Source organism: Antennarius striatus, chromosome 7, assembly GCF_040054535.1.
Source record: "Antennarius striatus isolate MH-2024 chromosome 7, ASM4005453v1, whole genome shotgun sequence".
Taxonomy (NCBI): domain Eukaryota; kingdom Metazoa; phylum Chordata; class Actinopteri; order Lophiiformes; family Antennariidae; genus Antennarius; species Antennarius striatus.
This window is the reverse complement of record NC_090782.1, coordinates 3,768,717-3,796,163: the sequence shown is the minus strand read 5'-3', so window position 1 is coordinate 3,796,163 and position 27,447 is coordinate 3,768,717. Positions and strand designations below refer to the sequence as shown.

The 27,447-nt window shown below is 43.2% G+C and overlaps 2 protein-coding genes across 10 annotated transcripts; one reads left to right on the top strand and one right to left on the bottom strand.

The window, feature by feature from the left end:
* Positions 1-8,997: 8,997 nt before the first annotated feature.
* On the bottom strand, positions 8,998-26,312 carry mmachc (metabolism of cobalamin associated C). Of its 7 annotated transcripts, none has more exons than XM_068318590.1 (8): positions 26,218-26,312; positions 20,801-20,915; positions 14,184-14,278; positions 12,489-12,666; positions 11,965-12,162; positions 10,857-11,009; positions 10,596-10,772; positions 8,998-9,734 (listed from the first exon to the last, which is right to left on the bottom strand). In XM_068318590.1, exons 4-8 carry the CDS (start codon positions 12,573-12,575, stop codon positions 9,555-9,557), a joined length of 795 nt encoding a protein of 264 aa, XP_068174691.1. In that variant the 5' UTR covers positions 12,576-12,666; positions 14,184-14,278; positions 20,801-20,915; positions 26,218-26,312; the 3' UTR covers positions 8,998-9,554. The 7 variants fall into 7 exon arrangements, with proteins under 7 accessions (XP_068174691.1, XP_068174689.1, XP_068174695.1 ...); XM_068318588.1 differs by lacking the exon at positions 26,218-26,312 and adding an exon at positions 21,491-21,625; XM_068318594.1 differs by lacking the exons at positions 12,489-12,666; positions 26,218-26,312 and adding an exon at positions 21,491-21,625 and having other exon boundaries at positions 11,965-12,110.
* On the top strand, positions 12,687-27,118 carry LOC137598453 (trichohyalin). 3 transcript variants are annotated; one of them, XM_068318582.1, is made up of 12 exons: positions 12,687-12,866; positions 13,562-13,639; positions 13,915-13,957; positions 14,148-14,296; positions 14,400-14,481; positions 20,446-20,617; positions 20,808-20,878; positions 20,984-21,060; positions 21,155-21,255; positions 21,324-21,412; positions 21,504-21,644; positions 26,464-27,118. In XM_068318582.1, the coding sequence occupies exons 2-12, from the start codon at positions 13,574-13,576 to the stop codon at positions 26,622-26,624; spliced, it is 1,152 nt and encodes a 383-aa protein (XP_068174683.1). In that variant the 5' UTR covers positions 12,687-12,866; positions 13,562-13,573; the 3' UTR covers positions 26,625-27,118. The 3 variants fall into 3 exon arrangements, with proteins under 3 accessions (XP_068174683.1, XP_068174684.1, XP_068174685.1); XM_068318583.1 differs by lacking the exon at positions 12,687-12,866 and adding an exon at positions 12,910-13,060; XM_068318584.1 differs by lacking the exons at positions 12,687-12,866; positions 13,562-13,639; positions 13,915-13,957; positions 14,148-14,296 and adding an exon at positions 16,685-17,331 and having other exon boundaries at positions 14,402-14,481.
* The last annotated feature ends 329 nt before the right edge of the window (positions 27,119-27,447 follow it).

Here is a 27,447-nt window from a genome sequence, read left to right as displayed (position 1 = left end):
TAATCATTCATTCAGAGGAAAAGAGGACAAACGAAGCCCCTCCTCTCTACAGAGACTTAAATCACACTGTTGGATGTTCTTCATCATAAGAAACAACACTCTAACTCAGCTCATTGACATGTGAAGATTCAAAGTTCTTCATGTGTATTTATGTGTGGGTTATGGTATTTCTGTGTATTATTATCATCATCATTATCATTATTGTATTATTATTATTGTTTTTTTTTAATTATCATTATTTTTATGCTGCTACTTCTGCTTTTATTATACACACAATGTCAAAATGTTTCTATTCTATTTGATCCAGAGAGTAACTTGAATGGAGATCACAACACTGAGTTTGTGTGCAGCACCAGCAGCTCCTGTTCAGTTTAGTGACAGGTCCAAAGCAGTCAGAGATGGATGGACTGAAGACACACAGCAGAGCACAAATGGTTCAGCTGCAGTGTGTCGTCTGCTGAGCCTTCTTGATAACGGAGTTTGACTGACAGTGAGTGGATGTGGCACATGCTTTATGTGGTTCATTTCATTAGTTTAATTTGCTTTTTAGAGACACGGAGAAAAATTTTTTATTTATCATTCTGTACTCATGAGCATAATAACACATTTCAACACACTCTAAGACACTGTGTCTGATTATTAACCTGCTACCATTTCTTTGTAGTGCTGCTGAAAGTGACACATAACTGAATAAAGTCCTAAAAAAATCTAACAAAGAGAAATTCTGGATCCAGATGATGAACTGAGTCACATCCTAAAAAAAAAACAAAAAAAAACACCGAAAACTTTCAATCAGATAGTTGTCATTCCAGTGAAAAACCTTTTGAGAAATCCTGACAAACAAAAACTGACAGCAACATAATGTCTGTGGTGATGGTATAAAAAAGATGTAGAGTGACAATTAAAACTCTAATTAGAGTGTTTGGACTCAGGAGCAGGCTGGGGCTCGGACTTGGGAACGGACACTGGAAGTGGCATGGAAGCGGCACTAGAACTGGTGTAGAACATGGGCACAGAACCAAAAGAGAACCTCTAGCCTCTCAGGCTAATCAGCCTGGTCGAGTCGGGGTGTTGAGAGGAACCACAGGTGTGGAGAGGAGGCTCCACCCACAAGTTTGGCCTCCCCCCTGCCACACCTCAGCACCACAGAGCAACAGAGCACCAACACCGAACCCTGACACCTCCAACCACAATGTCTTGTCCAGTTCAGTGCACGCATTATTTTTCTGCCACAGACTTACTGGTATGACCATAATCTAAAATGAACTTATTTCACATTGCTGCATATCTGACAATCCTGACAAAGTTCTTAGATTCTTGTACTATTACAGTAAATTTTATATGTGATAATAATCTTTTTCTTCTTCTTCTTTTCCTTTCGGCTTTTCCCTTCAGGGGTCGCCACAGCGAATCAATTGCCTCAATCTGTCCTTTGCATCCTCTTCTCTCACACCAACTACCTTCATGCCCTCCCTTTACATTACATCCATAAACCTCCTCTTTGGTCTTCCTCTAGGCCTCCTGCCTGGCAGTTCAAAACTCAGCATCCTTCTACATATATACTGTATTCACTATCTCTCCTCTGGACATGTCCAAACCATCTCAGTCTGACCTCTCCGACTTTATCTCCAAAACCTCTAACATGTGCTGTCACTCTGATGTACTCATTCCTGATCCTATCCTTCCTGGTCACTCCCAGAGAGAACCTCAGCATCCTCATCTCTGCTACCTCCAGCTCTGTCTCCTGTCTTTTCCTCAGTGACACTGTCTCTAGACCAAACAACATTGCTGGTCTCACCAAAGTTTTGTACACCTTTCCTTTCATTTTAGCTGAAACTCTTCTATCACACATCACACCTGACACCTTCCTCCATCCGTTCCATCCTGCCTGTACACGCTTCTTCACCTATCTTCCACACTCTCCATTGTTCTGGACTGTTGACCCTAAGTACTTAAAATCCTCCTCCTTCTTGATCTCTTCTCCCTGTAACCTCACTCTTCCACTTAGGTCCCTCTCATTCACACACATGTACTCTGTCTTACTGCGGCTAACCTTCATTCCTCTCCTTTCCAGGACAAACCTCCACCTCTCTAGCTTCTCCTCCACCTGTTCCCTGCTCTCACTGAAGATCACAATGTCACACCTCACCACTGTCTTACAGTCCTCATACATGTCCTGCACCGCTCTAACATACTTCTCTGCCACTCCAGACTTCCTCATACAATACCACAGTTCCTCTCTGGGCACCCTGTGATAAGCTTTCTCCAGATCTACAAAAACGCAATGCAGCTCCCTCTGGCCTTCTCTGTACTTCTCTATCAACATCCTCAAAGCAAATACTGCATCTGTAGTACTCTTTTTTGGCATGAAACCACACTGCTGCTCGCAAATGCTCACTTCTGCCCTTAGTCTAGCTTCCACTACTCTCTCCCATAACTTCATTGTATGGCTCATCAGCTTTATTCCTCTGTAGTTGCCACAACTCTGCACATCTCCCTTGTTCTTAAAAATGGGCACCAGCACACTTCTCCTCCATTCCTCAGGCATCTTCTCACTATCTAAGATCCTGTTGAACAACCCAGTCAGAAACTCTACTGCCACCTCTCCTAGGCACTTCCAAACCTCTACAGGTATATCATCAGGACCCCGACTGCCTTTCCACTCTTCATCCTCTTCAGTGCCCTCCTCACTTCCTCCTGACTAATCTTTGCTACATCCTGGTCCACAACAGTCACCTCTTCTAGTCTTTGTTCTCTCTCATTTTCCACGTTCATCAACTCTTCGAAGTACTCGTTCCATCTTCCCATCACACTACTGGCACCTGTCAATAGGCTTCCATCTCTATCCTTAATCACCCTAACCTGCTGCACGTCCTTCCCATCTCTATCTCTCTGTCTTGCCAACCGGTATAGATCAGTCTCTCCCTCCTTACTGTCCAACCTAGCATACAAGTCATCATAAGCTTCTTGTTTGGCCTTTGCTACCTCTATTTTCACCTTACGCTGCATCTCCCTGTACTCCTGTCTACTCTCCTCAGTCCTCTCAGTGTCCCACTTCCTCTTAGCTAACCTCTTTCTCTGTATACACTCCTGTACCTCCTCATTACACCACCAAGTCTCCTTATCTACTTTCCTTCCAGATGACACAGCAAGTACTCTCCTACCTGTCTCCCTGATCACATTAGCTGTAGTTTTCCAGTCATCTGGAGGCACCTCCTGACCAACCAGAGCCTGTCTTAACTCCTTCCTAAAAGTCATGCAACACTCTTCCTTTTTTAGCTTCCACCATTTCGTCTTCTGCTCTGCCTTTGCCCTCTTCATCTTCCTCGCCACCAGAGTCATCCTACACACCACCATCCTATGCTGTTCGGCTACACTCTCACCTACCACTACTTTGCAGTCACTGATCTCCTACAGGTTACACCGTCTACACACGATGTAGTCTACCTGTGTGCTCCTACCGCCACTCCTATAGGTCACTCTATGTTCCTGCCTCTTCTGGAAGAAAGTATTCACTACAGCCATTTCCATCCTTTTTGCAAAGTCAACTACCATCTGTCCTTCTGCGTTCCTCTCCTGGATACCAAACCTGCCCATCAATTCCTCATCACCTCTGTTTCCTGCACGAACATGTCCATTGAAGTCTGCAGTAATGACAACTCCTCACTTCTAGGCATGCTCTGCATCACTTCATCAAAGTCCAGCCAGAATTTCTCCTTCTCCTCCAGCTCACATCCTACCTGTGGAGCATACCCGCTAACAACGTTGAACATCACACCTTCTATTTCTAGCTTCAGGCCCCGTCCACACGATAACGGATATTTTAAAAACGCAACTTTTTTGTTGCGTTTACGCCTTCCGTCCACACAACAACGCAGATATCCGGAACAAAAATGCAACTTTTTAAAAACGCTGGCCAAGGTGGATTTTTTAAAAAACGCTGGGTCTGCGTTGTCGTGTGAACGGCGTATCCTGGGACTTTTTAAAAACGCTGACGTCTTGTCTGTGACAAAAACAGCTGTGACGTCATATTTATGGACCCGTGTGTTGTGACAACAACACACGGAAGATTCCTATTGGATAAAATTCGACTCAATACTGCCACCTCATGGTTTGGCATGCCTATAGCCGTCTTCGAAAATGCACTGCTGTGTTTACGTGTGGACGGATATTTTTAAAAAAAAGCTGTCGTGTGGACGCAAATCGTTTTCGATGCATTTTTAAAAAGTTGCGTTTTAAAAGACTCATCACTCTTTCCGACACTCTTTTGACCTCCAGGACATTGCTAACAAACTCCTCCTTCAAGATAACTCCTACTCCATTTCTCTTCCCATCTACACCATGATAGAACAACTTGAACCCTGCTCCTAAACTTCTAGCCTTGCTACCTTTCCACCTAGTCTCCTGGACACACAGTATGTCTACTTTCCTCCTCTGCATCATGTCAACCAACTCTTTACCTTTTCCTGTCATAGTTCCAACATTCAACATCCCTACTCTTAGTCCTATACTCTTGGCGCTCCTGTTCTTTCTCTTCGTGCGAACGCACTTTCCTCCCCTCCTTCTTTGACCAACAGTAATCCAATTTCCACCGGCGCCCTGCAGGTCAACAGCGCCGATGGCGGTCGTTGTTAACCCGAGCTTCGACCGATCCGGTATGGAAGTCATAGGTTTGATTTGCATCTTTGATTTGGCAAAACTTTTACACCGGATGCCCTTCCAGACGCAACCCTCTGTATTTATCCGGGCTTGGGACCGGCACAATAAGACACTGGCTTGTGTCCTCTTGTGGCTACATTTATATATATGAGAATGATATATGATAATAATAATAATAAGATGATTTCTGCCATTTACATCTGCTGTGATTATGCAACAAACCAGTTATATAAGTTAACGATTTATTATCGTTTATAGTATAAATCAAGATGAACTCTCATAGCATTAAAAACCAGTAACCATCTTCTGTAGGCATGACTCATCATGAAAGACGAGAATTAAACAGAATAAAGAAGTTGCAGTAGTCTGATATAAATCTATACTGTTAGGCTCCAATTCTCTGAGGGTGGAATGTTCTCATGTTCTCAAGGGATTGGAGTTACAGTAATCTAAACGGGTGGATTATGTAAGGGAAACCTTAGTTTGGGCTAATCCTTCTCTCCTGCCTGTCACACTGTTCTTTGTGATTGGCTCACAGAGGAGAGGCAGAATCAGGTGAAAGTAGAGCCACTTTTATTCCCATGAGAGAAAGTGACATTTTCTGTTCATTACCCTCTTTGACGAATTGTTCCAAACATGGTAGTCGCTTAAATATAATATTTAACTGACAGGAGGGAATCATTGCAGCATTTCACATATCCCAGCGAGACTATATGCAAATGTGGACATCCCTATGCCTGGGAGGTTCCTTGAAGCATTTTCTATCACATCAGCAACTGTGACCATTTGCCCTGCCACTGCCTGCTATGCATTAGTCTCTTGTTAATCATGGGAAAGAAAGTCGTCTGTATCGAAGCCAACTGAGCAACCAAACTCAACTCCTTCTGCACGACTGATTACATTAACTGTTCTTGCTGGCATGAGATAATGGGAGGAGTGCAGATAGAGAACATTGTGCGTTGTGATGAAGAATGCTATGCATGGGATCCGTCAAGTGTGGTCATGTTTCATAAATACAATTTTTTCTGTTTGTTTGATGCATGTGGTAAGTGTACTGGTGTACAAAGGAGGGATTTATAATTATATTATAATTGAATCAGCTTGTTGAATGTTATCTTGAGGAAAGTTAGAGGCCTGCACTTGCCCACACCTTTTTCCTACTTCTGATTTCGTAGACTGCCCACACTTTCATCTTTTGGGCCTCCCTAATGGCCTCCACATCCAGAGCCAGCAATCGATTGGCTGCACAAGGGATTCTGAGCAGAAGGCTAGTTTAGTATGCTAATCCAAAAAAAAAACTGATAGGGAGACATTTTAAAAATTTTGAAACGTCTTGAAACACATGCTGGCACTGAGGAAGAATGCTTTAGTGAGAGATCTGTGAGAGAATCTGACACCATTTTGCAAGAGGAAATTTGGAGAGGATGTTTTGCAAATAAAGAAGGAGGTCCTTTGACTCACAGATGACCATCTGTGAAATTTGAGAAGTCCATATTTTCAATCTCCTCCAAGTCAAACATTGAATGGTAATGTATTGAATTCTAAATTCTCTGGATGCCGGCCCTCTCCTCCCCCCCATTCAGTGCTCAACTCCACTGTTGCCAGAGTGCTGCCGGCCTTTCCCTCTCTACTTGTTAACTGATGTCTGTGGGCGGACAACACTGCTTCACTGATCCACAACTCATCAAACACCACTCATCATTTTCTACTTCTTTCTCCATCTCTGCCCAAAATGATCTGAGCTCTTTATAATTATTGCCTTTGAGAAGCATGGCATTACTCTTGTGCTGTTTTTGGATTGTGAAGAGCAGCAGTCAGGAGGTTTTTTAACAGCGCTGCTCCCATCAGACTGCATCGAACTCATTTTCTTTAACGACCAGTAAGGCCATGAACTGACTTTTATTGTCTTTAACAAAAAATGCAGCCGTGGTTCCAGGAAACTGTTTAGGGTTTGTGGTTTATTGATTGGTATTGTGTGATGAGGGTACTCATGTGTGCCCTAAACTGATACCAAATAGCTTCTGCAGAAAAAACACCAGCACGCTGTGAGCACAGCAGTGCAGCTCAGTGATGTAAGGTGGAGACGAGTGAATCCTATCGGTCAGCACAGGAAGGAAAGACTGGATCAAAATCCGGATCACAATAAAGAGTGTGTCCCTCATTTACCTTCCTTCGCCTTCTTTCTGTAACGTAAATAACTTGGACCAGATGTGATCGTATTCCTCAGCTGATGAGACATGCTTTTGTTTACCTGAGAAAATATATAGATTTTCCCTCTCAAAGATAATTATTCCTTTTACTTTCCTAGAGGCACTAAAAGAATGAGGATAAAAGAAAATGAAAGAGAGGGGGAAAAAGAAAAATTTCTATTCCATTCAGTTGTTTTGATGTGAAATTGACTTTCCTTTGGATAAATTCTGGAAAATGTGGCTTTACAAATGGGATCCTATCATCATCTGGTTATATTACTCTGTATCTTGGTCTTAATGATGCTTAAACATTATTTTTTTCTAAAAAATGTTAAAGGAAATCGAAATTCAATCATGATTTCAGTGTGATTGGGTTGATTTGTAGGGCAACATTTAAAGCCTCTACTGAGGCTTCAAATGTTGCGTAAATGCAACTGAGACATCACAGGCTTCCCACCGCAGCGGCTTACATAGAAAGAAAGAGAAAAATCATGTTGGAGTGAGGGACAGGGGGTGGGATGGAGTACATGAGGGAGTTTAATTAACTCCATGGTCTGCCTCTGCAGGCCTGCAGCATACAGCTCTAAAAAGCTGATTCAGTACACAGATAGAAAAAAAACGGGGGTGAGGAATGCAGCATGGGTGGTGGCGGGGGGGGTTGAATAGAGAGAAAATGTGAAATGAAGCGATACCACCATGAGACAAAAGTCACAAAAGTGAATATTGAAGGAAGGATACTAAAGCTATGTAACTGTAATATGTGCGGCATCAGTTATACAACAGTCACCTCACAGTTTCAGTGATGGATGTGTCTTTTAATATATACTTAACAATATGAAGCAGACTATCTGCAGTCGGCTGTTGACTTTATTGAGAGGAGAACAGAGACATCTAGAGGTTTAGACTTGACCCACAATGAACAACCAGTACAGGACGACTGACGGCTACAAACAACAAATGTGTTGCTTTTCCTCTGAATCAGACAATAAAATTAAAATAAATATCCTTCCTTAGAGGAGCAGAGAGCAGATAGATACATATTTTCAGGGTGACTTCTTGATGTCAATGTAAGACTTCATCTTTGGAAGAAATTCATGTTAGAGTGTGATATTGTGTCCTCAGTACCAGTGGATTGTAGGGTGTCTCTGAATCAGAAGGGTTAATCACAATTAGCAGGAATCAGTCTGTCAGCAGCTCACGTCCACAATGTTTACTAATGGGATGGATGGATGGATGGATGGATGTGGGGTTTTTTATCCATGTAATAAAGATGGAAGTTCAAATATAATATATAGTATAAAATATTCCACAATAGTAAATTAATATAATTAATGTATCACAAACAGATTCAGTTTAAACCGATTAAACACTCACATTCTGCATTGACTACTACAGAATATCCACAATTTATTTTGTTCAGCAAATTTTGATCAAAATATGGAAATTTCATGTACTGTAAATTAGTTTTTTAACAGGAGTTACTCTTCTTGCCAGCAGGCGGCGTTATTATCATGACTGCAGTGTCATCTTGAGGTGTTCAGGTTGGGACTTTTTATACAGCACAAGAACATTTGGTCAGAACATGGACAGTGAAATTCATGGGAAACCATGAAACAAACTGTCATGTAATTCCAGGTTGTTGATGTTTTTCTTCTTTCTTGGTTTTTATGGGGGTTATATTATTTTCTTTTGGTCTAATTTTTATGGTTTTTGAAGTAATGCAAACATACACATATCCACTTCAAGCCAGTGGATATTTGAATGCCTATTCAAAAAATTGATGAAATATATTTAAACATTTTTATTGCCAACATTCATTTGTTAAAATGTTAAAACTTTTATTCTTTACAATGAAAATAAAATTTATATAATTTATGGACCACACAGCAATGAGCTCTCAGTTTCAGCCCGCTAATATGCTCTGTGCACTTCAGTAAAAAAAAACTTTTATTCTAAAAACAAATGACTGTTGAATGCAGAAACCTCAGACTAATGTAACACAAACCTGGAATAAAAATACTGTTATAGATAAGTGAAACATATTGATTTAGAGGGCATAGTGGCATTAATATTTGCTAATATAATAATATTTTTTCTACATATTCAATAAATTCCAAAAATTTTAAAATGAGAATCACAGAGTCATACATTTCATTATTATATGCATTTAGTGTTTATTGTTATAGCTTCACCCTTCAACAAAAAACCCCTAAAAGGAAGTTAAAAAAAAACAAGAGTATTCACTGTTGTAGTGATAAAGTACTGTCATATAAATACAGATGCAAAGGTAGTGACACAGCCCTTAGAGACAGAGTGAAAAGAACAAATACAGTACCAGTTGCTAAATACACATCTATAATTTGTGTACTGCAAGATGACACCATCTACAACCCAAGGGCAATCATTGTGCAAACATATTCAAAAGCTATGAAGCAGCAGCAGCATTTAAATCGTAGAAAAAGTAAATTTGAGGATGAAAAGTAACAAACACACAAAAGCTTCATATACTGTAGATATAACAAAGACGGTGAGTCCTTTAAAGATATCCTTCTGAATTTAAAATAGCTTGCACCAAAACTTTGTAAGTTTAAATCAACATCTTGGGATGATCAAAGTTGATCACAAGTATATTGAAAATATTTGCAGCGGTATTTATTAGTGTTTAGAAAAGATGACTAATACTGAAGACTTCATCTGCCTTCTGTTTCAGCCATGTCCATTCACCTGGATCCGTGTGTCTGACGTAGTATCAGGATTGGATTCCTCCGGCAGGAACCCCCAACTCTTGAGGAGAGCTGACCGCTGAGCAGGAGGAGTGGAAAAGTAGTCCCTCTCTTTCTGAGAGTAAGTCTGGACAGGTTGGACAATGTTTCTGTAGCTCCAGTCCTGATTGATATAAAAGTTCTCTGATTACTTTTGACTTAATATGTTTCACACACATTGATAATCTTTTAACACTAGTAAGGTTTATTCATTTTCATTTACTGCCGCTGTATCTGCCGTAGCGGGTCATGGGGAGCTGGAGCCTATCCCAGCTGACATAGGGCGTGAGGTGGGGGACACTCCGGGCATGATGCCAATGCACCGCGGAGCCACATACAAACACGCACACACACTCACTCACTCCTACAGGCAATTTAGGACCGGCCAATCCCACCTCCAAAAGCGCATGCTTTTGGAGGTGGGAGGAAGCCGGAGAACCCGTAGAAAACCCACGCGGACACGGGGAGAGCATGCGAACTCTGCACAGAGCGGGACTCGAACCCAGACCTGCTGTGTTGTGAGGCGACAGCGCTAACCACTGCGCCACCATAACGCCCTGGTAAGGTTTAACTTTATAATAATAAGCAATCATAATTTACCAGTAATAGACTAAAAAGAGTTGTGAGGAGGAGATAAGTTTCACAAATCAAACTGTCTCATTTTGTACAAATACATTTAAATGTTTAAATTACCGTAAATAATAAAATAATTAGTTTGTCGCTATATCACGGAATTTTGTTTTTCACAAGTTGTCCTGGAACGCATTAACTGTCAGTAACGAGGGATTACTATACAAGTGAGACTAATGTTCAGTACTGACAGAGAGAATAAACAGATGAAATCTTCCACCACGGCATGTCTAATCCTCAGTGGGGTTTCATATCTAAAAGCCATTTCTCCCCTGGTTTTTCTTACAGTCTGGTGTCCCTTTGATTTACTGTGTGTAAGACTGTTATTATGGCAAACAGAGCTGAGGTTCTTTACCTGCCAGTGAAAGTTGAAAGCCTCCAGAAGCTGTATCCTGCCATCCCTGGAAGGGACACAGTCAGAAGGAACAGGCTGGACCATCTCAGAGCCAACTGTCACATCTCCAAACACCAAAAGGGCTCGAATCGCAAACCAGCCTCCGAAGCTCGGGTGTACACACACTCCAAAAATCTTCTGCAAAGAAAGTTTGGAGGCAAGAATGAATACATTTCACTGTTGGAATTTGATTACAAACTGTCAACAATAAAAACAAGTTACTTTTGTGCCCCAGGGTTGGTCACTGACATCAGACTTTTGGTAGTAGAAAGCTGCTCCAGATGCATGAGCCGCAGTCTGTGCCAAGAACTTTGGCTTCCTGCTGGGCAGCAGTTCAAAGTCATACCTCACATCCACATTCTGACCTGGAAAGCACTGAAAGGCAAGGGGAGGGGAAGGGGGGTTTTTAGGTGTCACAACCATGATGACCATATGATGTTTGCAGATGACATTGTGATCTGCAGTGAGAGCAGGGAACAGGTGGAGCAGAAGCTAGAGAGGCGGAGGTTTGTCCTGAAAAGGAGAGGAATGAAGGTTAGCCGCAGTAAGACAGAGTACATGTGTGTGAATGAGAGGGACCCAAGTGGAAGAGTGAGGTTAGAGGGAGAAGAGATCAAGAAGGTGGAGGATTTGAAGTACTTAGGCTCAACAGTCCAGAACAATGGAGAGTGTGGGAAAGAGGTGAAGAAGCGTGTACAGGCAGGATGGAACGGGTGGAGGAAAGTGTCAGGTGTGATGTGTGATAGAAGAGTTTCAGCTAAAATGAAAGGAAAGGTGTACAAAACTGTTGTGAGACCAGCAATGTTTTTTGGTCTAGAGACAGTGTCACTGAGGAAAAGACAGGAGACAGAGCTGGAGGTAGCAGAGATGAAGATGCTGAGGTTCTCTCTGGGAGTGACCAGGAAGGATAGGATCAGGAATGAGTACATCAGAGGGACAGCACATGTTAGAGATTTTGGAGATAAAGTCAGAGAGGCCAGACTGAGATGGTTTGGACATGTCCAGAGGAGAGATAGTGAATACTCTATATTGGTAGAAGGATGCTGAGCTTTGAACTGCCAGGCAGGAGGCCTAGAGGAAGACCAAAGAGAAGGTTTATGGATGTAATGAGGGAGGACATGAAGGTAGTTGGTGTGAGAGAAGAGGATGCAAAGGACAGGGTTAGATGGAGGCAATTGATTCACTGTGGCGACCCCTGAAGGGCAAAGCCGAAAGGAAAAGAAGACAACCACATAATTAAAACAGTTCAGGTATTTTAGGTATATTATAAAAACTGAAACCAATGCTATTAAATTATTATGCAATAGAAGGACAGACAAACCCCACTCACCTGGGAGACAGCAGAAGAGACACAGCGCTTCACACATTGATCTATGGGGTCACACAGTCCCTGGCAGCCCATCTCCCCCATGAACGGAAGGAACGCCTGTTCAAACATCGAAGGAGCACTGAGCACCACCATGGCCAGCGTGTCATCTGGATAGGATAGATGCAGGGAAGGAGGCAGCACCGAGTTATACCAACCAACCTGTGAGCAAGGTCATACAGTTTTGTAGAAACGCAAGGAACACGTGATGTTAACAAAGTGTGAAACGTGCGAGAAAATCATATTATGATCGCTTTATATTTTACATACATTAAGATTATATGTTAGTCTTCCATCTGCACTTTAAGCAATTTTATCGTTTAACGAAAAAACTTCAATGGGCTAGTAAGACCGACCATTGACGTACTTCAACATTACTTGATCCAAGCTAGCAGGTAGAGAACTAAATGTATTAAATAGTTTTATATTATTGGACTTTCTTTTACTTTTAAAATGCTCACAATGTAACTGAACAAATTCCACCGTACCTTTAAAGGGTAGATTTCAAATCCAAGTTTTGATAAACAGTCCTCCAGCTGCCCTTTCACACGTCCCGCATTGACAGAAGACGCCATTGTTGTGTGGCAACTTGTGTGTTGGAATTCTGGGAAATGGTGTTCTTCAGCTTATTTTACCCAAAATGACTTCATTTCCCCTTGTAATTTTCTGTCAACATAATTCGTTTTCGAAAAAATATATTTTTTTGGTGAGTAGTTCAGATACACAGAGTAAATACTGTATCTCTAAGAAGTGTCGAACAATCTTCAACTACAATTCCCAGGAACCCTTTCGCTGCGTCTTACGTAATTACGTTGAGCTACTCGGCACCTGGATTTAAAAGTGGAGTCGCAAGGTTTTCTTTACTGGTCAGTAAATTAGCCTGCTAACAGAAGAATTTGTACCTTCTCACAATACGCGTTTACTTTATTTTGTGCTTCATACAGATTTATATAGAAGGCATCTCTAACTGTCTATGTAACGGTTAATTTGTTTAACTATGCTGCCAACGAATATAAGGGGAGAAGTCACCGTGAGCTGCCGCTAACTGCCGTTAGCTTAGGTTAATGTTTTATTGTATTTAACATAACCCCTGTCTCTTAAACGCTATGTAGACACATAATTAATGTGTGTTTTACTGTGTCTTAAGCTTCCCGTATCTATTCTGCTTAACTGTCATTGAGAGAAGGGCCTTACATCTTTTTCAGATTCGATCTGTGTTTACTTTCGGATGCCAGCAGACAGATATTGACAGCGGACTGGGGCATCAGATACTGTAGGTCTGTTGTATTAACAGGCAGCCTACACTTTGTAGCACCATTGTTACGCGTTCCTAAGTAGCATCAGCCTCACAGCAAACATGAAAATTTCTCTGCTCACTGTAATTTTATCCTCCACAAGGTGTCAGTGAGCTCATCTCATCAAAGAGACACCAGATATCTAAAGTTACTGTTTGGTCACCTTGCTGTGGTTCTTTATGCAAAACCACAGACATTAAATATCAGTAATTAGTCAATGATGCTCTTGACTGATGCGTTTCTCATATCGATGCACGTCTTTCTAGATCACCTCAGGCATGAACTGGGACCATCAGCTGAGTTCTATCCTGTCAGTAACAGATGGCAGCGTTGCGAAGATGAGGGTAAGAACAGTCACAGTTCTTTTGTCTTAAGGTGTTAGTCTTGCTAGAAAACAATTGCTGACGAGAATGTAAGACAGTGATGTAGAGGTGTGACGTCAAGCGTGAGCGTCCATCCGAATGTTCAAGTGTCATCATCAGAGCTGTCTGCAGATGGCGGTATTGTCCTACCAAACTTTTAGCAATCGAGCTCAGTTCTGAATAACGATACAGAATGTACAAAGAGGGACAGTTTTGGAAATTCCCTTTTAAGTATGTTTGTTTTTATCTGTCCACAGGAGAGACTGACTTCACAAGGGAAATTCACCAAAGGAGGAAAACGTGGGTGACAAGTTGAACTATGACTAAAAAGGGAAATTACTCAGTGTGTTTTTGTGTGTGAGTGCATGTGTTCCACCTTGTCACAATAAGGTGCCAATAGGAGGTGCAATGGCTCAGAGTAATTGCGTTTTATTTAAATTGCTCCTGAATAACCTCCCTTACATGATTTACTAGTTCAGATTTGTTTCAGAGAGGGACAAGATTCTTGAATCAGATCTGGACCCACCTGCTCTTCCTCCTCGAGCTCCCTTTCACCGACAGCCTTCTTCTTCACCTAGTTCTTGTGTTCAGTGGGCAGACCTTGCTGCTATTCAGTCACAACTGCAGATACAGAGCCAGGTGTGTGGTTATTTATTTAATAAAGCCAGGTGTACCAGACTACAAAGTTGGTGCATTTGTGTGATGTTTTGTGTTCCTTTTTTCCTCCTCATGTCTTCAAAAGGTGGTTGATTCTCTCACCAAGAAACTCCATGACATGGAAAGGGAGAGACAGTCTCAACAATGTCAGATTCAGACACTACAAGGTAACCTGCTGCTTCATTATGTAGGTGTGACGCCGTAAAACAGCTTTGATTGTTACTGAAACGGACAAGAACCAATGCAGTCACAGACTGCAACATCCCGTGATACCCCTGAATTCAAAATTGTACCCTGAACTACTTACATAGATCAAAGATCAAAGCTAGTGCTCTGACCTACTTTAATAGATCAAAGCACTAGCTGTGATCTAGTTTTTCTTCACACCAGCCTTCTCCCACGTCTTTCTATCTTGTTTGACCTTGACCTAGTTTTCTCAAGGTCATCATCTCATTTTCATCCCCTTTGCCGCCCAAGTGCTTTTTGTTTCATCTTTCTGCAACGGTTGCGAAGATATTTGGTGGACGGACGGACGAACAAACACTGACAATTACAATAAGTCACCGTTTTGAATTCGGATGTAACCAAGGCAGTTACACACTGCAACATCCCTGCGACACCCCTGAATTCAAAATTTTACTTTGACCTACTTTCATAGGTCAAAGATCAGAGCTAGAAATGAAATATTGACATTGTGTTAATTGTACACACATTACAATATCATTTTTCAAAGATTTCAGGTGTTTTGGTTGTTTTTATTTTTGTTTAGCTGGTTGCCTTTTCACTACTTTAGTATAATTGGTCTTTTACTTTTCTTTTACTCCTAAAAGTTGTGTTGTCAATATCAGATAGGAGAACACCTTAACTATCACCTGGATGACTGGAGTTCTTACCAACTTCAACAGGCTTAATTGATAAGTAATAAGGAGAGTGATCTGGTCACATATAAAACATGAGTAGACTGTCAAATATTTTAAATTGCTGCATGCAGCCTTTCAACACAATTGTAAAATTTGAAATATAAATTACCATTCAACAGTTTGTCCTGACTCCTTTGGTTGCCCTTGTTACTTCTAGTACTGTATGTTATAAACCAAGGCCTGAGACGTGGTGAGCAGGATGACTTCAGGGTTTATCCTGGCTTTTCATGCTTAAAACACTGGTTCACTCCCTGTATTGCCATGATAACTTATGCTGCACACCTAGCTTGTTCCCGAGTCAGTTATGTTTGAGAGAACAGATTAAATTGTGGAGAGGCACTGCCTTCTGATCAATCAACGCCCTGGAAAATGGTATTATTACTCATGAGTAGGAGGATGTGCTCCTGTCTCTCTTTTGCTTTGGTGAACTGATATCATCCAGCAACAAAGACTGACTGACGCATTCTGTTTTACTGATGAGATTGGAGTGTTTGATTCAAAAGCTTCTCTGTAATATACATGTATTGTTATATGTTCCTAGTCTGACACCATTGAGACTGCTTCTAAAAGAATCAGACTGACTAAATGCCAAAAACCCAAAAAACATTTAATACGATAAATTTAAAAAACACTTTAATTGAATAGTAATTACTAACTTCGTATTGATCACATTTTACACACGCACACTTCTTCTTTTCCTTTCAGCTTTTCCCTTCCGGGGTCGCCACAGCAAATCAATTTCCTCCATCTAGCACTGTCCTTTGAATCCTCTTCTCTCACACCAACTACCTTCATGTCTTCCCTCATTACATCAATAAACCTCCTCTTTGGTCTTCCTCTAGGCCTCCTGCCTGGCAGTTCAAAACTCAGCATCCTTCTACCAATATGTTCACTATCTCTCCTCTGGACATGTCCAAACCATCTCAGTCTGGCCTCTCTGACTTTATCTACAAAACCTCTAACATGTGCTGCCCCTCTGATGTACTTATTCCTGGTCCTATCCTTCCTGGTCACTCCCAGAGAGAACCTCAGCATCTTCATCTCTGCTACCTCCAGCTCTGTCTCCTGTCTTTTCTTCAGTGACACTGTTTCTAGGCCAAACAACATCGCTGGTCTCACGACAGTTTTGTACACCTTTCCTTTCATTTTAGCTGAAACTCTTCTATCACACATCACACCTGACACTTTCCTCCACCTGTTCCATCCTGCCCGTACACGCTTCTTCACCTCTTTTCCACACTCTCCATTGCTCTGGACTGTTGAGCCTAAGTACTTCAAATCCTCCACTTTCTTGATCTCTTCTCCCTGTAACCTCACTCTTCCACTTGGGTCCCTCTCATTCACACACATGTACTCTGTCTTACTGCGGCTAACCTTCATTCCTCTCCTTTTCAGGACAAACCTCCACCTCTCTAGCTTCTCCTCCACCTGTTCCCTGTTCTCACTACAGATCACAAGGTCATCTGCAAACATCATAGTCCATGGAGATTCCTGTCTAACCTCGTCTGTCAGCCTGTTCATCACCATAGCGAACAAGAAGGGGCTCAGAGCTGATACCTGATGCAGTCCCACCTCCACCTTGAACTCCTCCGTCACACCTACAGCACACCTTACCATTGTCTTACAGTCCTCATACAAGTCCTGCACTGCTCTAACATACTTCTCTGCCACTCCAGACTTCTTCATACAATACCACAGTTCCTCTCTGGGCACCCTGTCGTAAGCTTTCTCCAGATCTACAAAAACACAATGCAGCTCCCTCTGGCCTTCTCTGTACTTCTCTATCAACATCCTCAAAGCAAATACTGCATCTGTAGTACTCTTTTTTTGGCATGAAACCGTACTGCTGCTCACAAATGTTCACTTCTGCCCTTAGTCTAGCTTCCACTACTCTCTCCCATAACTTCATTGTATGGCTCATCAGCTTTATTCCTCTGTAGTTGCCACAACTCTGCACATCTCCCTTGTTCTTAAAAATGGGCACCAGCACACTTCTCCTCCATTCCTCAGGCATCTTCTCACTATCTAAGATCCTGTTGAACAACCCAGTCAGAAACTCTACTGCCACCTCTCCTAGACACTTCCAAACCTCTACAGGTATATCATCAGGACCGACTGCCTTTCCACTCTTCATCCGCTTCAATGCCCTCCTCAGTTCATCCTGACTAATCTTTGCTACATCCTGGTCCACAACAGTCACCTCTTCTAGTCTTTGTTCTCTCTCATTTTCCCCGTTCATCAACTCTTCAAAGTACTCTCTCCATCTTCCCATCACACTACTGGCACCTGTCAATAGGCTTCCATCTCTATCCTTAATCACCCTAACCTGCTGCACGTCCTTCCCATCTCTATCTCTCTGTCTTGCCAACCGGTATAGATCAGTCTCTCCCTCCTTACTGGCCAACCTAGCATACAAGTCATCATAAGCTTCTTGTTTGGCCTTTGCTACCTCTACCTTCACCTTACGCTGCATCTCCCTGTACTCCTGTCTACTCTCCTCAGTCCTCTCAGTGTCCCTCTTCCTCTTAGCTAACCTCTTTCTCTGTATACACTCCTGTACTTCCTCATTCCACAACCAAGAGTCCTTATCTACTTTCCTTCCAGATGACACACCAAGTACTCTCTTACCTGTCTCCCTGATCACATTAGCTGTAGTTGTCCAGTCATCTGGAAGCACCTCCTGACCACCCAGAGCCTGTCTTAACTCCTTCCTAAAAGTCTTCCTTTTTCAGCTTCCACCATTTCGTCTTCTGCTCTGCCTTTGCCCTCTTGATCTTCCTCACCACCAGAGTCATCCTACACACCACCATCCTATGCTGTTTGGCTACACTCTCACCTACAACTACTTTGCAGTCACTAATCTCTTTCAGGTTACACCATCTACACAAGATGTACTCTACCTGTGTGCTCCTACCGCCACTCTTAAAGGTCACTCTATGTTCCTGCCTCTTCTGGAAGAAAGTATTCACTACAGCCATTTCCATCCTTTTTGCAAAGTCAACTACCATCTGTCCTTCTGCGTTCCTCTCCTGGATACCAAACCTGCCCATCACTTCCTCATCACCTCTGTTTCCTGCACCAACATGTCCATTGAAGTCTGCTCCAATGACAACTCTCTCACTTCTAGGCATGCTCTACATCACTTCATCAAAGTCCAGCCAGAATTTCTCCTTCTCCTCCAGCTCACATCCTACCTGTGGAGCATACCCGCTAACAACATTGAACATCACACCTTCTATTTCTAGCTTCAGACTTATCACTCTATCCGACACTCTTTTTACCTCCAGGACATTCCTAACAAACTCCTCCTTCAAGATAACTCCTACTCCATTTCTCTTCCCATCTATACCATGATAGAACAACTTGAACCCTGCTCCTAAACTTCTTGCCTTGCTACCTTTCCACCTGGTCTCCTGTACACACAGTATGTCTACCTTCTTCCTCTGCATCATGTCAACCAACTCTCTACCTTTTCCTGTCATAGTTCCAACATTGAACGTCCCTACTCTTAGTCCTATACTCTTGGTGTTCCTCTTCTCTTTCTTCGAGCGAACGCACTTTCCTCCTCTCCTTCTTCGACCAACAGTAATCCAGTTTCCACCGCCGCCCTGTAGGTCAACAGCGCCGATGGCGGTCGTTGTTAACCTGGGCCTCGACCGATCCGGTATGGAAGTCATAGGTTTGATTCGCATCTTTGATTTGGCAAAAGTTTTACGCCGGATGCCCTTCCTGACACAACCCTCTGTATTTATCCGGGCTTGGGACCAGCACAATAAGACACTGGCTTGTGTCCTCTTGTGGCTACATTATTTTACACACGCACACAATCTGTGCAAATGTTGTCACAAATTAAGTGCGACCGCTTACTGAAAGTTTAAGTGTTCCAAAGCTTGATAAGATAGAACTTCCTTCATAAAACAGCCTCTTCCTGTTGGATTAGTTCAGACCGCTGAAAATGCATTTTCACTAATAATTAGCCTTTAATTGTATGTAATTTTTAGTTTTACCTTTTAATATTTGTATGTATTATATGAAACACTTTTCTACTATAGGGCTTGAAATATAAAGACAGATATGCAGTGGTTAGCGCTGCCGCCTCACAACACGGCGGACCCGGGTTCGAGTCCCGCTCTGTGCGGAGTTTGCATGCTCTCCCTGTGTCTGCGTGGGTTCTCTCCGGGTTCTCCGTCTTCCTCCCACCTCCAAAAGCATGCGCTTCAGGTTGATTGGCCGGTCCCAAATTGACTGTAGGAGTGAGTGTGTGTGTGAGTGATTGTTTGTCTCTCTGTGCCTCCACGGTACACTGGCATCGTGCCCGGAGTGTCCCCCACCTCACGCCCTATGTCAGCTGGGATAGGCTCCAGCTTCCCGTGACCCGCTACGGCAGATGCAGCGGCAGTAAATGAAAATGAATAAACCTTACTAGTGTTAAAAGATTATCAATGTGTGTGAAACATATATTAAATCAAAAGTAATCAGAGAACTTTTATATCAATCAGGACTGGAGCTACAGAAACATTGTCCAAGTGTGTCCCCCGCCTCACGCCCTGAGACTGCCGGGATAGGCACCGGCTCCCCCGCGACCTGCATAAGCGGATTAAGCGGGTTAGGAAAATGAATGAATGAATGAATGTAAATAACTTGCCTGACTAGAAAGTAAATAGACTGGCTTTACTATTCCAGCATCTCCTTGGCACCATATACTGTACATCTAATGAAATACAGTTAAATAGATACACATAAGTGTATCTATTTAAGTGGAGCAGATGGGCATTGCTTTATGTCTCAAGACATCAGATGAGATGTTTAGTTTTTATTAAATTAACTGATAGTTTTCCACTTTGATCATTTTAAGTGAATTACAGTGGGGACACGGGAAGTGGAACCAGTGATGGAATCCTTTTTGTGACATAGTGTAAGGATTTACAGTGATGGTCTGTGCACTGACATCACTTGATTCTTGATTTATTGTGGCTTTAATTGAATCTCATTTGTGCACTGCTTTTACACAGCACTACAGTGACTGCCGAAAGAATGTACCATTATATGTTGCTATATATTAATACTCATGCCCCTTTTCTGTCTGCAAAACACGTCAATGGAGGTATGATTTATTTTTGGATAGTTAATATTAACAAATTATTCGGATTTGTCTACCAGTCTGCTAAAGGAAATTAAAAACTTCATATAATGTTGATTTCTCTTTTCCAGAGGAGGTTCATAGGCTGAGGGAACGGGAAAGAGACGTGGATGAACTGAGGCGAGGACAAAGTCCAGGAGAAGAGAGGAGGATGGAGCAGTGGAAAAGAGAGGTTGGACGTGAGCTGAGCAGTCTGCGGGGACACATCACCAGAGCCACGTCGCTAGGCAACCTGGAGGAGAGGTGCATTAGAGGTGGAGCTGCGGAGCGTGTAACTATAGGCTGCAATGATGATATGCACAGCTCAAGAATGGAAATAGCTTACTCGCAGTTTGCAGTGTCTGAACGGCACTTTCAGTTTCACAATTTTATGTTAAATACAAAAGAAACAACGGGGCACTTTCATCACTACTTTTCTTTCCTTACCCCCCAGTTTTAGCTCAAAACACAGAGAAGAGTTGGAAGTCCTGCGGAGAGAGTTGGACCAGCTGAAGACACGACTGAGTGAGACAAACACACACATACAGTCCAGACCCAGACTCTGCAAAGGAAAGACAAACGTCATCTTATTCAACACATCTAATCTAATCTTCCTTTCCACCTTGACAGGGAGACAGGAGGAGGACAGTTACCTCCATCAGGCAGAGGCCAGAGAGACTAGGAGACGCTGTCAACACAACTACAAGGTACACACACGTTGTGTGAGCAGATTGTTTGCTTGTATGTATGGTTTGCACTTGTTCAGATCACTAATTCTCCATTTGGTGTATTTTTGTTCAGACACTGGATGAGTTGAGAGACGGCTACAGAACTAATAACACTGATCTGACAAAGACCGTCTCTCAGTGTTTACACACACAAGAGGAGGTCTGCCAGATGAGGTGAGTGTATGAGTGTTTGTGTGCCTATGGTTGTGTTTGTCATCTATAATATGTTGGTGTTACAATAGAACGGCTGTGTCGGAGCTGAAGGAGGAGATGAGGAGGCTAATTCTGAGAAAACATGATCCAACTACTGTGAGGTCAGCACACACATCAGGTTAGTCTCTTCCTGTGGCTTTCATACACACACAGACACACATGTGGACTGCAGAATTTAAACATATATTATGTCTACCTATTGGATTAAGGGGCATCACCACTCCCTCGCAGCCACAGCAGAGGGGTCAGAGGTGATGAGGTTGACTCTGACTCAGAAGATTTTAGCCCAACTCCGAGCCTGGCTGAGGTCAGCTCAGATGATCTGTCCTGGCTGGAGGACAGAGAACCTGGTGAGCATAAATGTTTCTGAATGAAAAATGAACCCACCCAATCACTATGTCTACAAAGCACGGTGCACTGCTGAGTCAACCCCACATATTTACATCATGTTATTCTCACAAGCCTTCTGTCCACCTTTCTGCACCCCTCACGAACATGTAATTGTACAAAGATAACACTCCCCATCTGAGTCAGAACATTACAAAGAATGCCAGATGGGGACAGACTGATGACGACTTTGGCAGGATGGGACATGTAGTTTCCCTCCCACTTCTTTCTCACACATCTGGCTCACCTTTAGCTCAGTCCTCCCAGTGGCTTTGCAGTGTTGAGAGAGGTTTGTTTGCCAGTTCAGCCTACATTTCTTAAAGAAGAACTCGTAGTCCGAATTTATGGACCTAGTAAAATGACCAGCTTAGCAGTTTGAGAAATGGATGAGAGGAGTAATACCAGTCTCATATCCAGTCTGGGATCTTTGTTGATTACATTGCATACCACTGTGATGACCACCTAAAACGACTACGTCTCATTCTCATTTTTCTACAAGCAATATAAAATTAGATAATAATAATATTATAACATAATATATATTAATATATGTACATATATGCTAAATATACTTCTATATAAGTATGTGTGTATACTTATATATGCATACACACACATACAGTATATTACATATACAGTGTATATTATGTAAACTGTGTGTATATATATATAAGCAGCTGGATAGTACAGTGGTTAAGTCAACTGACTTGAATGCAGGAGGTTGTGGGTTCGAATCCCGGTCGGGACAAACACTATCCAGTCAACGCACACAAAATGCAGAAAGGGGCGTGGTCTGGAATGCAGGTGGGCGTGGCCTCAAACCCCAGACATGGCAGGCACCATCCAGTGAGGGTCCTTAGGCAAGACCCTTAATACTATATGAGCCTACCTCAAAAATATGAGTGAACACAATAATGACAGAGTCATACCGGCTCGGACGTCGCCCGGGTTAACAAGGTCCGCGTCAGATGCTAGGGAACCAGGGCAATCTGATGACAAATGGGCTACTGGAACAAGACACACATGGACAAGGGCGGAGAATACGGAGTTGTTAGAATGCTACTACACAAGTAATCCCAGAGAGAGGGGATATATGGGGCGGATGTGGGACCAATGGATGCTTCGAAACCCACAATCAAGGCTAACAAAGAAACAGCTGTTAGCCCAGTGTTCCAACATCCGTAACTGAAAACTGCTGTCACAACTATAGATCGATGAAATACAACAACAATGCTACGGCAAGGGGGAGCCAGGACGCCAGGTCAGCGGGGGGATATCACCCCCCCCCCCACAATCCGTGATTGGGTACCAAGTCCCAAGAGACATAGACAGCCTCAATACAAGAGCTGCTGACCTGCGAAAGGAAGATGGAAATGGAAACCTGGAGCCTCCGACAAATACCGAAGCTAAGTTGTCAAGTACCTTCAGAAGATCTGCTAGAAGAACCAATAAGAACCATCCCCACAGGGAACATAACTGAGACCAACAAGCTGATCCACAGTACAGCAACAGTAATCCTCGAAATGCTGGGATATAAGATCAACACAGGGCATAACAAACAATACCCTCCATGGAAGAGACGGTTAGAGGCCAAGATAAAGGCGACACGGAGAGAAGTCAGCCAGCTAGCCGAGCTACAGAAGGCGGCATGGTGAATAAAGGGGCACCCAGGAAATACAGCAAGCTCTCCATACCTGAAGCACTCGAAACTGCCAAACAGAGACTAACAGCTCTGGCTACCCGACTGAAGCGATACACCAAGGAGATTGAGGCCAGGAGAATAAACAAGACCTTCTCCACTCAACCAGCAAAGGTGTACTCTCAGTGGCAGGGAAATAGCATCCGGCCAGACCCACCAAGAGCTGAGGTGGAGAAATACTGGAAGGGCATATGGGAAAGAAAAGCATCACACAACTGGAACTGTCTGTCTGGAACTGTATAAGATCAACAGGACACTACGAGCCTTCATCAAGAACTCAATGGGGAAGTGGAAGACAACCCTGGAGACTAACTCCAAGCCAATTGCCCAAGTTAACATCAAGTGCGGCATATACCAAGGGGATGCACTATTACCACTGCTGTTCTGCATAGGCCTGAACCCCCTCAGTCACATCATCACAAAGAGTGACTACGGATACCAATTCCGAAGCGGAACAACAATCAGCCATCTCCTCTACATGGATGACATCAAGCTGTATGCCAGGAATGAGCGAGAAATTGACTCACTGATCCACACCACCAGGATCTACAGCGACGACATAGGGATGTCATTCGGATTAGACAAATGTGGCCGGATGGTATCAAGAAGAGGCAAGATGATCAGAACTGAAGGGGTCAACCTACCAGGGGGCAGGATAGAAGACATCAAGGACAGCTACAAATACCTTGGAATCCCACAGGCTAATGGCAACCATGAGGAGGCCGCAAGGAAGTCATCCACAGCCAAATACCTCCAGAGAGTAAGGCAAGTCCTGAGAAGTCAGCTGAATGGCAAGAACAAGGTCCGAGCCATCAACATGTATGCACTGACGGTCATCAGATACCCCACTGGGATCATAAGCTGGCCAAAGGAGGAGATAGAAGCCACAGATATCAAGACTAGAAAGCTCCTCACCATGCATGGAGGGTTTCACCCCAAGTCCAGCATCCTGAGGCTGTACACTAAGCGGAAAGAGGGAGGCCGAGGACTAGTGAGCATCAGGGCCACTGTCCAGGATGAGACATCAAAAATCCTAGAGTACATCAGGAAGATGGCCCCAACAGATGAACTGCTCAGTGAATGCCTCAGACAGCAGAAGCCTGAGGAAGAAGAGGAGGAGGAGGAGACAACATGGAGGGACAAGCCCCTACACAGCATGTACCACCGTCAGATAGAGGAAGTGGCTGATATCAAGAAGACCAACCAATGGCTGAATAAAGCTGGACTGACAGACAGCACAGAGGCACTGATCATGGCAGCACAAGAACAGGCCCTAAGTACAAGGGCAATAGAGGCCAATATCTACCAGTAGATCTGACCCAAGGTGCAGGCTATGTAAAGAAGCCCCAGAGTCAGTCCAGCATGTGGTAGCAGGGTGTAAGATGCTCGCCAGCTCAGCATACATGGAAAGGCACAACCAAGTAGCTGTGATAGTGTACAGGAACATCTGTACCCGGTATGGACTAGAAGTACCCAAATCCCAATGGGACATACCACCGAAGGTGGTTGAGACTGCAAGGTTAAGATCCTGTGGGACTTCAGTTTCCAGACCGACAAACAGCTACTGGCTAACAAACCGGACATAGTGGTGATGGACAAAGAGCAGAAGAGAGCAGTGGTGATAGATGTGGCGATTCCAGCTGATGCCAACATCAGGAAGAAGGAACACGAAAAGATTGAGAAATATCAAGGGTTGAAAGAACAGCTGGAACAGATGTGGAAGGTTAAGGTTAATGTGGTCCCCGTGGTAGTAGGAGCACTTAGGGCAGTGACCCCCAAACTGGAAGAGTGGCTCCAGCAGATTCCTGGAACAACATCTGAAGCCTCAGTCCAGAAGAGCGCAGTCCTAGGAACAGCTAAGATACTGCGCAGAACCCTCAGACTCCCAGGCCTCTGGTAGAGGACCCGAGCTTGAGGATGACACACAGATACCACCCTGAAAGGGTGAGAGGGACATTTTTATATATATATATATATATATATATATATATATATAAAGAAGATACCTCATGATAAAAGAATATTTGAAGGGATGAGACAATAGAAAAAATCAGAACTGTCGATCCTGAGGTGTGCAAGTTTGTAGACTGAGGCCCCGTCCACACTATAACGGATTTTTTAAAGCGCAACTTTTCTGTTGCGTTTACGCCTTCGATATACACGACAACGCAGATATCCAGAACGAAAACGCAACTTTTCGAAAACACTGGCCGAGGCGGATTTTTTGGGTCTGCATTGTCGTGTGGACGGTGTATCCCCCGGACTTTTTAAAAACGCTGACGTCTTGCCTGCGACGAAAACCGCTGTGACGTCATATTTATCGGCCCGTGTGTTGTGACAACAAAACACACAGGATTCCTATTGGCTAAAATTTGACTCTGCAGATAAGGCAGTTAAGTTCTTATTTCCTCTCAAGTAGGCTTTATGAGCGAAATGATTTCGTGGGAAAGTTGGCGTGCGCATGTGTGTGTGTGTGTGTGTGTGAGAGAGAGACAGAGAGAGAGACAAAGAGAGAGAGAGAGAGAGACAGAGAGAGAGAGAGAGAGAGAGAGAGAGACAGAGAGAGAGACAGAGAGAGAGAGAGAGACAGAGAGAGAGAGACAGAGAGAGAGAGACAGAGAGAGAGAGAGAGACAGAGAGAGAGACAGAGAGAGAGACAGAGAGAGAGAGAGAGACAGAGAGAGAGAGAGAGACAGAGAGAGAGAGAGACAGAGAGAGAGAGAGAGCGAGAGACAGACAGAGAGAACGAGAGACAGACAGAGAGAGCGAGAGACAGACAGAGAGAGCGAGAGACAGACAGAGAGAGATAGCATTCACTGCTGACCACTGAGACTTACCGGTACTGTAACACAAGGGGTTGATTTTCCTGGAAGAGATTACAGTGGGCACTTAACATTTCCCAGAGTGATTTGGGTCCCTGAAGCTGGGCTAATTTCATGTATCTACACACACACACACACACACACACACACACACACACACACACACACACACACACACACACACACACACACACACACACACACACACACACACACACACACAGAGACACAGAGTAACTACTCCTTCTTTTCCTCTGCCAGCTCCCCATCAGCCACCGGTACGTCTGAGCGTTCAGTCCAGGCGGAGTGACTTTGCTGGTCCAGGATCAGATCTGGAGGAGGATGATGATGATGATGATGATGACAATGATAATTACTTAAACCCAGATTTAGGATCTGACCTGAGTCTTGGGGATCTCTGACATTTCATGTGATGTGATGTGTTAATGAGTTTGATCACAGCAGAGAAGAGTTACAGTCCAAAATAAAAATAGAAGAATGGGAACAAAATACCACAAACTACCCTATAAAGTATTTCCTTTGTGGTCCCAGAGGAAAGGGAGAAAGCACCAAAAGGCACCAAGATAAGGCAAAGTCATCTTACTAACTGTTACTGCTGTACAGTTGACAGGCACAGAAGGACAGAGTCAAACCCCTTGATCCATTGAGAGACACCCACCTCCTGTATGGCACAAAGGATTCATTAAATAATTTGATATGTCTGATACACTATTGATCAAAGTATTTTTCCTCGCTGTTCTAGTTAGCGATATCTCCTTCGGGCAACGGACTTAAGGACTTACAGACTGCTGGTAACTGTGATAACTGTAAATTGTCTTTAGAATAATCTACAGTAACTGGCTTCACATGAACACCGAGATGCTGGGAATAAAATCCATAAAATGGACAGATGGCACGTCTCTGTAGCACGTAGCTTTTTTGTAAGCAGCTTTTTGTCTCACTAGGTTTCTGTGATGAAAGGTTATAAAAAATATATAGTTCGAGTTACAGGACCAAAGTAATGTGACTGGTCAGTTCAGGACATTTTTATGTCTTTCTGCTAGTATTCTGGTACGAAGGGGGTCAATCCACATCATCAACACACTACATTTTGTAATAGCGAAGGCAACATTTTCTAGTTTATCACTTTCTAAAGTGATGAAGTAATTTTCCTTTACCATTGTGGAATTGCACTTTGGCTTTTACTTCTTGGTGTGCAGTAATAAAATATGTAAATTAATGCAT

What these genes read in the sequence shown, in the direction of transcription:
- LOC137598453 (XM_068318582.1), top strand. Translation starts at nt 13,574, where the DNA reads ATGAACTGGGACCATCAGCTGAGTTCTATCCTGTCAGTAACAGATGGC. An exon ending in AACTGCAGATACAGAGCCAG is followed by an intron (nt 14,297 to 14,399) that starts GTGTGTGGTTAT and finishes TGTCTTCAAAAG; the next exon opens with GTGGTTGATTCTCTCACCAA. An exon ending in CTAGGCAACCTGGAGGAGAG is followed by an intron (nt 20,618 to 20,807) that starts GTGCATTAGAGG and finishes CTTACCCCCCAG; the next exon opens with TTTTAGCTCAAAACACAGAG.
- mmachc (XM_068318590.1), bottom strand. Translation starts at nt 12,575, where the DNA reads ATGGCGTCTTCTGTCAATGCGGGACGTGTGAAAGGGCAGCTGGAGGAC. An exon ending in TTGAAATCTACCCTTTAAAG is followed by an intron (nt 12,163 to 12,488) that starts GTACGGTGGAAT and finishes CCTTGCTCACAG; the next exon opens with GTTGGTTGGTATAACTCGGT. An exon ending in CTTTCAACTTTCACTGGCAG is followed by an intron (nt 9,735 to 10,595) that starts GTAAAGAACCTC and finishes TATATCAATCAG; the next exon opens with GACTGGAGCTACAGAAACAT.